This window comes from Lepidochelys kempii, chromosome 10 (genome assembly GCF_965140285.1).
Source record: "Lepidochelys kempii isolate rLepKem1 chromosome 10, rLepKem1.hap1, whole genome shotgun sequence".
Classification (NCBI taxonomy): domain Eukaryota; kingdom Metazoa; phylum Chordata; order Testudines; family Cheloniidae; genus Lepidochelys; species Lepidochelys kempii.
Genome location: NC_136389.1, coordinates 66,484,015 through 66,498,508, shown reverse-complemented (window position 1 = coordinate 66,498,508; position 14,494 = coordinate 66,484,015). Strand labels below are relative to the sequence as shown.

At 42.9% G+C, this 14,494-nt stretch overlaps 1 protein-coding gene across 2 annotated transcripts; it reads right to left on the bottom strand.

Moving 5' to 3' along the window:
- Nucleotides 1–1,778: 1,778 nt before the first annotated feature.
- On the bottom strand, nucleotides 1,779–13,756 carry HDC (histidine decarboxylase). Of its 2 annotated transcripts, XM_073304035.1 has the most exons (12): nucleotides 13,604–13,756; nucleotides 11,613–11,785; nucleotides 10,969–11,082; nucleotides 9,396–9,518; nucleotides 8,114–8,248; nucleotides 7,125–7,268; nucleotides 6,797–6,863; nucleotides 5,737–5,899; nucleotides 5,546–5,636; nucleotides 3,944–4,042; nucleotides 2,725–2,826; nucleotides 1,779–2,525 (listed from the first exon to the last, which is right to left on the bottom strand). In XM_073304035.1, the coding sequence occupies exons 1-12, from the start codon at nucleotides 13,629–13,631 to the stop codon at nucleotides 1,779–1,781; spliced, it is 1,986 nt and encodes a 661-aa protein (XP_073160136.1). In that variant the 5' UTR covers nucleotides 13,632–13,756. The 2 variants fall into 2 exon arrangements, with proteins under 2 accessions (XP_073160136.1, XP_073160137.1); XM_073304036.1 differs by lacking the exon at nucleotides 3,944–4,042.
- Nucleotides 13,757–14,494: the final 738 nt, after the last annotated feature.

Genomic DNA, 14,494 nt, shown 5'->3' with positions numbered 1-14,494 from the left:
TGAAGCAGTTAAAGTCATGTGTTACCTGTGATCCACTCCACATTTTCAACTGATTTCATCTGGAGTGAAGAGCAGGCAACACACGGCCTGTGTACACACAAAAGTTGTACTGGTTTAACTATACCACTAACTACCGCAGTATAACCTTCCCCCGCCCCCGAGTGTGGGAGCAGTTATCCCAGAATAGCTTTCCAGTACAGGAAGGGGAATAAGCTACACCAAAGTAAGGCACCTTTATACCAGTATAACTGTGTCTACATTAAGCTGTTTACTGGTATGACAGTATCAGTAGAAAAAAAAAATCACACCCCTAACCAACATTATACAGGTACACAAAGTGGGTGTGGATCAGGCCTAAGATTACTGTCTTATCTGCTCTCAGAACCTTGGATTAGATGGTCTCATTCGTTTTTCTCCATTGTTGCAGAGGTGTTCTCGCTTTAAAGTATTTTTAATGCGCCAAATAATAAATGTTCTAAAAAGCACTGATTTTTATAATAATTCACAAGAATTTTCCTTGCCAGAGTTACAGTGGAGCATCTATAGGGCTGTGTGGCCTGCTAGGGTCTCCATAATGAAACATGTTCTTGGGATGTGTTTAGGTTCTGCTAGGGTTAAAAAGCCAGACAAACAGTATGAGAGAAACACGGGACAGGATTAATAGGCCAAACTCTGCCCTTGTTTATATCTGTACAGCCCAATTTACCCCCGGGGGGAAGTTTGACCCCACTGGTGCTGCATGGGGGAAACTCAGGCAAAATTTGGTCTTACTGACCAGAGCTGGTGCTAGCTTATTGGGAGCCCTTAGGCAGGAATATTTTTGCCCCATCCCTGCCCCCCACACACAACACATACAAATAATTAATAGGGAGCTGCTGGGGGCCCTAAGCAATTGCTTAGTCTGCTTATTCCTAGAGCCCTGTGCAGAAACAAATTTGTATCTGCATTTGGGCTGTGCTCCGCAAAAATGATCCATGGATATCCACAGCCGGATGCGGATATCTGCAGATATAAACCAGATATCCACGGATTGGCAGGGTTCTACTTATGCCTAGCACTGGCTCTGTTACTGAGCCAGAGTCCCTGCCTAGGTTGTGCTGGCACATGTTCCAGGTGCCCAGCAGTGGTACATTTGCCTGGAGCAGGGTTTGCAATGGTGTAGGTTGCCCACCACCCCCACTACCCTGAGAGCCTATAATTGATTGAATAGGTATGCAGGCAGGGCTCCTGCAAAGCCCTCCCTGACTTGAAGCTGCCTTTGTCTGGCAGCCCCTCCTGGGAAGGGCAGCATGAGTGAACTCCTCCCTCTGGCACAGTGTGGAGGAGCTGTTAGCATCCCCTGCTCCCACAGGTCCGAATCAGTCCCAATAACATTTTAATCAAAATCAAGCCACGAGAATAAATGGTCCAAATTCAGAACCGAGCTGCACCGCATGCATTCCCACTGAAGCCAGTGGGATTGCTCCTTGTTTAAACCAGCAAGGAATCCAGATTGCTAGCTATGAACAGGCTTCTGGCAAAGCAGAAATTAACAATCCAAAATCTAATTCAAACCCCACATCAGTCTGGAAGGAGGAGCTTCACAGAACAAGTTTAAGAGGTTTATTTCATTTTAATCAATAAATACACACTGTGTTTTTGCTTCAGTACAAGCACAGGACTTTTCTTAATGATCATTCATATTGTTTCTATATCAAACATGGATAACAGGTAATATTGCATATGAATAAGCAAACTTTGGTTCTCTTCCACCTGGGGAGGCCAATCTATTTCACTTGTTAAACAATTGCTTGCAGAGGACAGCAAGGCAGCTGAATGCCACACTGAATGCTGCATTCGGGAAAGCTAGGGACACTGTAGAACTTGATCAGTTTTCTGAAGGCACTTTTTTTGAGCATCATGACCTCTTTGGGCAGCTTGGAAAGAATTTTATCACAGGGGTGAGAACCATTTTTCTCAGAGGCTGCTGCCTTCGGGTGGTTGATGGTTGGCACACTGTTGCAGCTGAGGGAGCGGGCTGTCTTTTTCTTGTCTTGTACAGATAAGTAGCTGAATAGGAAAGAGGATAATTTATGTTTGGTGACGTCTGGGACATCTTCTGGAAAGCAGTCATCCAGAGGGTCCACTTGGGCTTCCAGGTGTTGACTGACCACACATGTAGTGGGACTGACTGCTACCTTTTTAGGCTGCGCTATTATCTTTCTGAAAGACACTTTGTGTTCTCCTACCTCCGTGTGAGACGGAGAAGTACCGTGATCAGCAATAGGACTGGGGTTACTTATTATGTTGGGGATTTTGGCCCCATCAGCAGCGTTGCTGGGATGCAGCATGTAATGCTGGCTAATGATTTGGGCTGCAGTTTGTTGGATGATATGCCAGTCTCGCAGAATGTCCTCTCTGGTTGTGAACTGAGACGTTACAGTAAAGCGGATGATGAACTTGTCATGAATGGTAGCTGGAATCAGGAAGAGGCTGCCAGATTTACTCAGTTCTTTCAAGACCTTTTCTGTCAACCAGTTAGGACCCTGTTTTAAAAATATATAAGAAGAAATGTATATTACAGTGGACTTTGCAGATTAGAGATCTACAACAGTCTGTAACAATTGCCAGTGATCTTGTTACATTCCTTCATATAATCCTTACCCATAGCAATCAAGCTGGGAGACATGATGCTGGCTACTGCTGATTCATTCCAGAATTAATACAAATAATCATCATCTTTACCTTTAAACGAAATACAACCAGTCCGAGGTGTCTCTTGGCAGGAATTTCAAAGAGGGGATCACTTCTGACCAAAGATTCAAAGTATTTGGCCATCTCAGTGCCCTGTAATTTAAATGTTTTTTTTAAAGTGGTTATTTCTCGTGAATAACAAACAATGCATAAGATGCAAAATGAAGTAGATAAATAAATCCAACTCCCCTCCCCAACCACAACCCCACACAACCCCACACACTGAGGTTCTCAGATTTGCATAGTAATAAAGATTTCATTCAGTTGCCAGAATATCAATCTGGGGAGGGATAGCTCAGTGGTTTGAGCTTTGGCCTGCTAAACCCAGGGTTGTGAGTTCAATCCTTGAGGGGGCCATTTAGGGATCTGGGGTAAAAATTGGGGATTGGTCCTGCTTTGAGCAGGGGGTTGGACTAGATGACCTCCTGAGGTCCCTTCCAACCCTGATATTCTATGATTCTATTCTATGATTCTATATCTGGCCTGATCATTCACAGCCTGATCCACAACCCATTGAAGTCAGTGGAAAGACTGTGACTTTGATGGGTTGTGGATCAGACTCTTACAGATGAACCCTTTGGATATGTGTACAAAACTAGAACAGCTGGGCTTGGCTGGGGTTTTCTGGAGGAACACTGGAGCATGGAATCTGTCTCCATGCTTCTGGGCTGTGGATCACCAGTAGAGACACTCCCTGATGCTATATCATACTGCGGCTTCCTGTACTTATACTCTGGGGTTTAGGCCTCTGGATTTGTAGACACACTGACCATGAAGCCCCCGCTTGCCTACTTCCAGAGCTACCCACACATTGTTCCACAGAAAGCCTCTGTAGTGTCCTGCTTTGTGGAGTACAGGGTGGGTGTTGGATCCGTTTGCCAGGCCTCTCCATAGCTCACCCACTTCCCCACAGACAGCGCTTTGTGTTTGTGGAGGATTGAAAAAAAGATTTTGTCTGTATGCCCAATCTTGTAACCCTACTTAGGCAAAACTCCTAGCAAATCCAATGAGAATTTTGCCTCCCTAGGAACTACGGAGTCAAGACCTCAAACAGGCTAAAAGCAGCATACATTTTTCAATAGCATTCAGATCTATACAAACTTCAGGTGCAAGAGGATCTCTGCTACTCAGACTCAGAACTGTGTTCAATGGACTCAGATGCTGAAAAATAATATCAATATGTTAACACTTGTCCTGCTAATTCACATACATGTCTGACATGGGCTTGAAGCTTTTTCACCCCAAAGGAACGAATCACAAACCAGAGCTTCAAAGAGCGAAACCGACGACTCAGTGGAATTTGCCAGTGCTGTGAACAAAACAACAGCACATCAACAAGCTGAAAAAACAATATTAAAGAGAGTCCCACTTCAGCATAATAGAGTGTGGTCCTGCATCCCTCTTCCCAGCTGAGTAACCCATACTCAGACAAGGAGTTTGACCTGTGTAAAAAAGACTGAGGAAATTGGCATAACAAACATTCATTAAAGGAAGATTCTGTGTAGTTATTTTCCCAGGTGTTCTGAAAAAACATTCTATTTTGGCGACTTCACTCAGATATTACAGCGGTTGGTGCCCTAGAAGTGTCTAACTTTTTGTAAAAGATCACTAATTTTTATTATTCCAGTTCACAGTGCAGAGGGCGGTATACACTGATTAAAGACCTAATTCAGGAAAACACTTAATATGATTAGTCCATCGCAGTTGAGGACAGCAATGCTTAACTTTAAGTCCTATTGACTTGTCCATGTGCTTAGCTGCTGTCCTGAAGAGGGACAGGGCCCAAATCAGGGCCTAAAGGATGAATGAGACAAATGAGACTAGAAAAATTAGAAAAAGCAATGGCAGCCAACTAACAGGGGGACCAAACTACATTTAAAAAAAAAAAATAGAAAGAAAGAAAGAAACTATGTCAAAGAATCCACAAAACTACATCGGTCCAAATTAACCACCAGAGGGAGCAATGTATGCTAATTAAAGAAATAAGCTATACCTATACCAAGAAAGAAAACAATTGCCTTTTTCAGGACCTTGATGAGCACATAGCTGAAACACTGGTCTTATAGAATATTATTTTGCAACATGGTATTCAGATTTAGTTAGCTAGATCTGAAATGATTTGCTTCTTAGCTCCCCCCCACCACCACCAGCTGTATTTACAGCCCAATGAAGATTTAACATATTTTAGTCTTTTACTGCTGTTTCAAATCAAGGAATTTCCATTGTTTACATGTTTTCCCATAACTATGTCACGTATCAGAATAATTGTTGTAGTTTAGAGTAGGAATAAGATAAACAGAATAAGCCCCGCAAACATGTAAGAACCCCATCCACTGGAACTGTTCTGACAATACATTACATGGAAGTGACCTTTTTCAGGGTGAGGCAGTGGGCTAGATCCTCAGCTGATGTCACTCAATGTAGCTCCAGTTAAGTTAATGGAGCTTTGCATCAACTGAGGATCTGGCTCAATATCTCAGTGTACACAGACAAAAAATTTCCAGGGCAACAGAAGATTGTAATATCCAGGTGATGTTTGATTATCCTAACTAGCGTCTACATTTATCGCTTCTATATTTGATCTAGAAGAGTTTCTGTGTAATTTTACTCTCAATGCAGGCTTACTGCCAGAGCTCATGTTACGCTCCCCGATTTAAACTGTATTTACACTTCACTATGATTGTTTCTATACTCTGCATTAGAGATATTCTTATCATCACATGAAACAAGCTCCAGGAGTATTAGGAATCTGGCAATTTCTGTTCAAACATTTTGTAGGAAATGTCAAGTATTGGTTCAGATAGCCACTTACCATGAAATCAATAGCAGCCCCCGAATTGGCATGTCTGAGGTAGAGGGGATTAACACTGAAGGTTTGCTGCAATTTGTATTTGTCTTTGACCCTATCAATAATAGAATGAATTGTGCTTAGTAAAAAAATTCCGTAGAGGAAGACCTTGCAATTTGTATGTTAGTTCCCTTTGCTTGTTTTGCTCTACTCACCAGAATGCAGTGCAGTCAAAGTGAACCATCATCCATTTGGAAGGATTGAAAGTAAAAGAATCTGCATATTCAATGCCATCCAAAAATAATCGAAATTCAGGGCAGAGAAATGCGGTTCCGGCATAGGCAGCATCAATATGAAGCCAGAGTCCCGCAGCGGCACCTGGAGAAATAGAAAATGTTCTGTGGGAGGTCATGGTGGCTCAGTAGGTTAACACGTAGCTTCTCCATTCTGGAGAAGTCGGTTTAAATTTTGTTTAGGACACAAGAGAAAAGAGTTTGGAAGCAAGACAGACCAGTCCATCTCAAAGATGTTTCTGCATCAAACACCTGGATCCACTGGAAAAGATCGGATCTGGATGGGCCCATCTCTACTCCATGACAGAACTTTGGCTAATCCTCCCCACTCTGTAAGGCAGCCCCTTAAAGTTTGAGGTCCTGTCATCTGTATTGATAGTGAGTGAAATTCCTCATCACATCCCCAGGACAAAGCCAGAGTCGGGGGATCGCAGCAGAATGGAATCCCCACCCAACCAATGCAGTGTAAGCAGCAGCACCCGAGGCTCTCTGCACCCACTCGTCAGAACCTGGGTTGGAGTAGGATTCACAATCACTTCCCACTCCTTTGAAACATAGACCTGGTGACCACAATGATGTCCTGCCAGCCCCTACTTTCAAAACCTTTTCTAGACAGGTGTAAATGGAGCATGGACAAAGACCAATTCCACCTCCTGCAGAGGTTGTGGGATACTCGTGCACACCCATTCTGTCACTGTTCCTCACGGGGCAGAACTCCTGTGATTCTTTGGTATTGGGGCATCCATGGAACCTCTGCTAGTGGGTGAATTTCATGCATTTGGAACAGGACATATTTTAATGGCTTAATTCAAATATCGCAGACATTAATGAAGAGATTCCCACTGACTCCAAAGGTCTTTGGATTAGGCCTTAAAAGGTCAGCTGAATAGTGGTTTCCTGTTTGCTCTTGGCTCCACAAAAAATCCTACACTTGCCTCCCTTTACTGCCTGTATATGATCTTATGGTTAAAGAGATGCTTACAAATTGGACCCAGCTCTGATAGACTGTCAAAAGCGCAGACACCAGTTGTACCCAACGTCGCACAAACCTGGAAGAAAGCAAAGGCTTGTCAAAATGGGATATTTAATTAATCTTTTTTGACCCACACATTCAAGAACTAATCAGGCTAAGAATTCAGTCAAAATGGAAATTGTACCTTCTTATTTGAATAGACCAAAGTGTAAATTATTCACATGTATTTCTACCTTGAATTCATTATTGTTTACCATAGTAGCAAAGTGATTCAGACACATTTTTAAATGGACAATAATAATACACCAGTATGTCAGTACCCGAAAGCAGAACTTACAAAGACAGGCACTAGGCCTTGGTTTCTGTCTTCTTCAATGGCTTTCTTCAGGGTTTCACCTCGGAGGGCAAAGTTCTCATCCACAGGCAGAAATTTCATCTTCACAAGAGCAATCAAACCAGCCTTTTCAACTGAGGAATGAGCCTAAAAGAACAGTAAATGAAGAAAGTGTGAACCTACACAAGCCCAGCAAGTTGTGGGCGTTAGAAAGGAGAGGACAACAACAAAAGTTAGAGATGCAATAACGGTAATAATTTAAGTTAATAAACCCTAAATTATTGTGTTTTACTATTCAGTCTTGTAAGTTCCGTTGAACCATTGGGTAATTAACAGTTATTTCATGGAAGTTGCATGCTCCAGTTATTTATTAATATTTCTAAAATGAAGTGGTAGGGATCCATGCTGTAAGATGTGCACCTCTTGCTTAACTTCAGATCCCGAAAGGACTGCCTAGAAATACAGCTCCCTCACTCTATTCCCTCCTCTGGAGACGTAGGAAGGAGAGAACAGAAATGGGCTTTGCGGTGTGCCTGAGAGGATAGCAAATCTGGGCACAGATGAACCAAGGGAGAAGAGGAATTTCCAAAAACAGGGGGCCCTTACCAAGAACATCCCTCTCATTTATAGTGAGGGAGATCCAGCTTGAGCATCTATGCTATGGCAATATGTATGTCCTGGGGAAACAGATGATCTCTCAGGTGCTGTGCTCTGGATGGAGCACATGGGAGGTTTGGCCAATAGTGGGAAGGAAGAAGGACTAAGTACAGGAGTGGGAGTCAGGTGAATGGGGATCTCTGTGGCCTTAAGAAAGGCACTTCACTTTGCTGAGACTCAGTTTCCCCCTCTGTAAAATGGGACTAACACCGCCCACCTCAGGGTTCATTCACAGCAGGACAGTACTTTGACTACTGATACAAAATTGCAAAGTGTTATTATTCAATCTGATAACACAGGAACTAATTTTTTTATTCATAACAATGGGAACCTACCTGATCAGATGCATAAGCAACAAGACGGGAGTTCAGTGTGGATTCATCAGTATCTGTCTCCGAAACCTTCATTTCCAGAATTTTGTTTTTTCTCGCTGCTAGCAGAGCAATCAAAGTTGATTCACTAACAGTGCTCTGCAAAGAAACAGCTGCTTATTAATTGTAGAACATCCAGATGCGTTTTCCTCCTTTCTTGTTAGTTTGTCATGGATTTGCTATAGTCACTGAAGCAATCATCTTATCCACCCCCTATTTTATTTCTGTCACAAGTTATTTCATGTGCAGGGGAACCCCACTGATCTTCTCCATCGTGCTGCTGGTCTCTGTGGGCCGGCATCAGAAAGTGGTGCATTTTAAATGGTGTGTGCTTTGAATGAGCAGGAGAGCATTAACAAGAAGAAAGTACTGTACATTTTCCTTTGGCTATAAAGTAGTATAATCCACAGAAATTATGGGCCTGATCAAGGCCCACTGAAGTCAGTGGAAGTTTTTCCATTGACTGCAGTGGGCATTGGAGGAGGGCTTATGGAAGCAGTTTAAAATGCAGGGCCTGATCCTGAAATTCTTACACATTCAAAGTACAAAGTAAATGGGACAGGGTTACTGGCGTGAAGAAAGGTTGCTAGAGAAGTGTCCTCTATCCCCAGGTGGTTTTACATAATTTTGGAGCTTACAAGGATGATGTGAAATGAGGAAATCAGAAGGAAAAGTTATGTTGGCCTCATTTAGCAATAACACAGGTCCCAAGAGAAATAGCTCCTATTTGTAACTCAGGGACCCATTCTGCAATGGTTCTACATAAAAATTGGATTTTAAAATTACGGAACTTAACCAGTTTAAAGTTTAAACGTTTCTCCTAATATATACTCTAAATCTCCCTTGCCGCAGATTAAGCCCACTGCCTTTGGTCCTATCTTCAGTGGACATGGAGAACAACCGATCACTATCCTCTTTATAACAGCACTTCACATATTTGAAGACTTATTACGTTCCCTCTCAGTCTTCTTTTCTTTAGACAAACATGCCGAGGGTTTTTTTAACCTTTCCTCATGGGTCAGGTTTTCTAAACTTTTTATCACTTTTGTTGCTTTCCTTGGACTCTCTCCAGTTTATCTACATCTTTCCTAAAATATGGCACCCAGAATTAGACACAGGACTCCTGGAAACTTTACCCCAGGTAAAAACTTCCACCAACTTCTAAAGGGAGTTTTGTTTGAGCAATGGAATAGCCATTCTGAAGTGTGCAAATCGATTCTGCAAAACACCCACTGAGCTCTCCTACCTGTAATACTCCTCCTCCCTGGCTGTCTGGGTGATGGTGCAAGAACGGATCTGGAAGGCCCAGCATTTTCGCCAGCCAATCCATTACATTCATTTCCAGTTCTGTACAGGCTGGACTGGAGGCCTAGAGATTGGAACAAATAAACTCAGTCTGTTTTAATCCCTCTGATAGTAAACCTTCTGATAGTAACTCTCTGATAGTAAACCTCATACCCTAGGCTTTCCTTAAGTGACAGTACTACAGGTTTTAAAATATCCATTACAGTAGGCTAGTTTGGATTTGACAAGGCGTGGATTGCTGAGGTGACATTCATGTCCAGGGGAAATAGCAGGATATCCCATATACTCCAAAAGAAGTTACTGACACTTCTGAGAGAGAAGCAATGGTCTATGGTTAAGACACTAGGCTGGGACTCAGGAGATCTGGATTCAATTCCACATCTGCCAGAGACTCTCTCTATGACCTTAGGCAAGTTCCTCATCTATAAAATACGTTTAATAACATTTCCTTTCTCCCACCCTTTGTCTGTCTTGTCTGTTTAGATTGCAAACGCGTTGGACAGCATCTAGCACAATGGGGCCCTGATCTCATCACTACTGCAATACACACAATAACTTTGACCACTTTTGGAACATGAGCCTCCATGCTGAGAAAGGGAAATCTCCAAACTCCCACTGTCCTTGTCTAAAACAACATAAGCCCAAGGGAATTGACAGGGACTGCTAGTAGAGGTTACTATGCTACTTCCATATCAAGAGCAAAGAGGAACAGGAAGCGGGACTAGGTGCCTTCCTAATGGTTGATTTTTGACATTTTGCCTCTTAGGGCTTGTCTATACTTGCAGGTTAGCACACATTAAAGTAGTTTAGCTTAGCCCCGGTTGGGTTAAGCTAAATAAGCACAAGGCTTTTATGGGTGCCAACCCTCCAGGATTGTCCTGGAGTCTCCAGGAATTAAAGATTAGTCTTTAATTAAAGGTTTCAGAGTAACAGCCGTGTTAGTCTGTATTTGCAAAAATAAAAAGGAGTACTTGTGGCACCTTAGAGACTAATTAATTCATTTGAGCATACGCTTTCGTGAGCTACAGCTCACTTCGAAGTGAGCTGTAGCTCACGAAAGCTTATGCTCAAATAAATTGGTTAGTCTCTAAGGTGCCACAAGTATTCCTTTTCTTTAATTAAAGATTGTCATGTGAGGAAACCTCCAGGAACACGTCCAACCAAAGTTAGCAACCCTACTCTTGTTCCAGATTAAGAGTATCCACATATGGAGTCATTTAGGAACAGTTAATCAGGAACAACTCTATACGTGCACAAGCCCTTAGTGGTGTATCATTCTTGCTCTTGCCACCATTCATGGAAATTGTTGCATCTAAATATTGGAGATTCTTTTTTTTAAAGCAGTTTTATACTTTAGTTGTGCAAACAGCTTAAAATGGTTTGAACTAAATATGTTAATTTATTGATTCATAAATTTTAAAGCCAAAAGACACCGTTATGATCATCCGGTCTTGACTTCTGCATAATACAGACCAAGGAACAGCATTTCAAAACTATATAAAATCAACATTTACCCATGTGAATCCCAAACAGTTAATAGCATCAGCCAGCATGTCCCCCAGCAGGGAAGGCCAGGAGGTAAGAGCTGGAAAGTAGGCGTGCATATGTGGACTCTGCCAATGGACAACCTAGATCAGAGGATGCAGAGAAATTATATCCAGAACAATGTCAGAGAAATCTGAACCAGCCATACAAATTAACACAATGTGATGGGAAAGGCTCCCAGTTGAAGATCTGATAACAGCAAGTTTGAAAAATAACATCAACAGCAAAAGAGCACTGTCAAAAGATTGTAATATGCGGTAACTAGATAAATACTTCTGGCTTAGTTTGGAGTTTATCTAAATTAAACATACAGCCATATATTTTCAAACAGGAAATAATGGTCCTCTGGCAACCATCCATGACAGTTACTTTATTTTTATTACATCAGATTATTCAGGGAGGCTTATAATTGTATTTTGTGGAGTTTGCTGCAACAGTGACTTGTTGATTTCACCATTATTGAATTGTAATCCCATGGATCTTCTCCCCTGTTAGAATGCCTGTGCTAGTTAATTAAGTAGAGTTCACTATGAGCTACTCATTCCCAGGGTGCAGATATTCACACTGGATGGTAATGACACTTTCCTGATTCCGGTTCTACTCTAGTTCTTACCCCAGGCATAATAATCTTCTCAATGTCTCCGAAGATGTTGTCCCAGCTGTCTGGCTCTACAGGGGCACTGTCTGGCAGCTGGGCTCTCATGTAACCAGGCTGCACATCTGGAGTCACCCGTCTCTCTCTCACGTTGCTCAGATACTGGCAAATGTAATCCACCATTTCTTTCCCTGGAAGAAGCAGGATGTGCCCTTTGAAGTCAGGCCATAGGAACAACAGCACACAGCAATTCACACACGCTCTTTGCATGTGTTAGGGCTCAGTTATCAAACTGCTCAATGCATAGCTGCAGTACTGAATACAAGAGCCATCAAGGCTTGGAAAACTCAACTGAGTACATTAAAAGAGCCATGTTTTCCCCATGTAAGTCACCTGCTTCTTGTACTGGATCTCACACATCTTCTGGGAGTGACCCAGTGACGGCAAATCCTGAGTGATGGGCTTCGGCTTTCAACGGATTCAGTGGCGTGCATCCCCCCCATGTACAGTGGCTGGAAACTCTAAAGTGCCTTGGTATCAACTCCCCTAACTCAAGAGCAGGTCAGGAAGACAAAGGAAATCCACTGATGTCTGTAAAATGCTTAAAATGCCAACTACATTGAAACCTACACTACGGACCTCTGTGCTTGGCAGTCGCTTCTTTTCGTGATCATTTTAAAGTAGCCCCAGGGTTTCCAGTACAGATTGTTAGAATTTAGTTAAAAGTGCCTCTCTCCTCAGAAACTGACTTTGGCTAGTGCCTTAAGAGTTTGCTTAAGACTCTCTCTGCCCCCAGGAAGAACCCCCCTTGATAGCATTGTCTTGTCAATATACTTGTTTCCTTGCCCATATAATAAAAGATCACTAGACTCCATGGTAATAGTTTCAATTGCTACACTTATAACAGCCTTGTGGACCTTTACTCTCCTGTTCCCCTAAGAACACACATAGTGCACACCACAGTTGAGATGCATTTGTGAAACAGAAAAGGAGGACTTGTGGCACCTTAGAGACTAACCAATTTATTTAGTCTCTAAGGTGCCACAAGTCCTCCTTTTCTTTTTGCGAATACAGACTAACACGGCTGTTACTCTGAAATTTACTGTTACTCTGAAATTTGTGAAACAGCCTCTCGAAGGCAGAGGGCTTCTGAATATTCCTCATGAAGGAAAAGAGCCTTTTCTCTGGAAAAGGCAGGGAGCCCAGAGCCAGGAGACCTGGGTTCTGGTCCCAGCTCTGTCAATGGGTCAGACATTTAACTTCTCTGTGCTTCCATGTCCCATCTGTAAAGTGGCCTAGAGCCCTTATAGCATATCTGTAAAAAGCTCTGAATTCACAGAGAAAGATCGCTATGTCGTGTTAAGTAACAGACGGTATTTCTCAAGTGCCTTGTATCTTGGTGCACGGTCTAATCACTGATGGCTATTCAGATAGTCTCAGCCTCAACTGAAATTGTCTGAAATGGTGTGTTTCAGAGAAATAAAGATCATGCTCAATCCTTTCATAGTCCTCTCTCTCTGTGTGCTGGTCAGGCACTATCCCACCACTCTCTGACAGCAATCATGTCTCTGGGCTCCTTCTCCACTTGCTAGACACTCTCACCTTCCTGCATCAGACATGGAGTGTGCCGGACTTTTAAACTATATGACATGTTTTAATGGGCCTGAGCTGTGCCCTGATTTACATCTCTGCAACCACACTGACATCAGCAGGGTTTCAGGGGTGTCAATCTGGCTGGCAGTTGGTCCACGGTACATAACACAACCCTCTCCCATAAGGTTATTCTAGACTGCAGGACTACAGACCATTACCATTTTATTTATAACGGCAAGGAAATGAACTGACATCAGAGCCATCCTCTGAAACTCATCTTTGGGGGGGGATATTCCACAGAACCCACCTGGACTGCCATGCACCACTCTGAGCCCACAACAGTTCTCCTCCCTGCAAGAAAATGCCACCCACTTTGATAGCCTGAAGAAGCCCGCAGGAAGATCTGCCTCACTCACCTCTCTGTCTGTATTCCCCTGGTTCCATGATGGCTCCTTCCAAAGTCACCCCCTCCAATCTGGGCTGTGAATCTTCAATTGGCTGCAGGCAGCGCTGTCCTCCTTCACTGCTGGCTGCTCATCCTTCAGCCTTTATACCTCTTTTTATCTGCCAGACCCACGCATTCAGTTAGCGTAGGCAAGTTAACGTAGTGGGAACTATGTATCTAACTCCTCCCCACTGTGATTCTCAGAGTGCATGTGTGTTTTCCCTGCACTCTTTTGATGTCTAAGATAATTTCCTCCAGATGATTTGTTTCTGCATTAACTCTTTTTACTATTGGGAATGCAGCTGGTGTTCAGTCTCTGTCAACAGCCACAGAGTAAATCACTCTCCATGAAATAAACCAGACACACAATTTACAATTTGGGTGAGGATGGGGGTGACAAGGATGGTATCAAAAGCAGCCTAGCACAGCATGGGGATAAATAAAAGCAGACCGAATCCTTTCCACATTGTCTGTGCCCATTGGGAACAGTCTCAGTGGCACTTACTTTCCTACCCAGCCTAGTATTGTTAAAGCTTAGCATGTTACATCATGGGCTAGGCCAGTCTTTGATGGGCTGCAGCAGACAATTGCATAGCAGCCCAATAGCCAGAAGCAGCGTTGCCAACTCTTGCAAGCCTTGAAATATTTGGTATTTTTCTTAAAGCTCCTGGAGGCATGAGGTGATGTGAGAGTCTCAGTTTTCTTTTGGGGGAAAAAATTTTATTAATGCTCACAGCTGGAAAGAAAAGCTTGAAAATCTGACCCAAGTGTACCCTAAAGCCTCAACAATGAGAAAGGAAATGAAAAGACCCCAACCTTCCTACTTACCTTCCTTTCACAATCTCATGATTTTGGGTGGCCT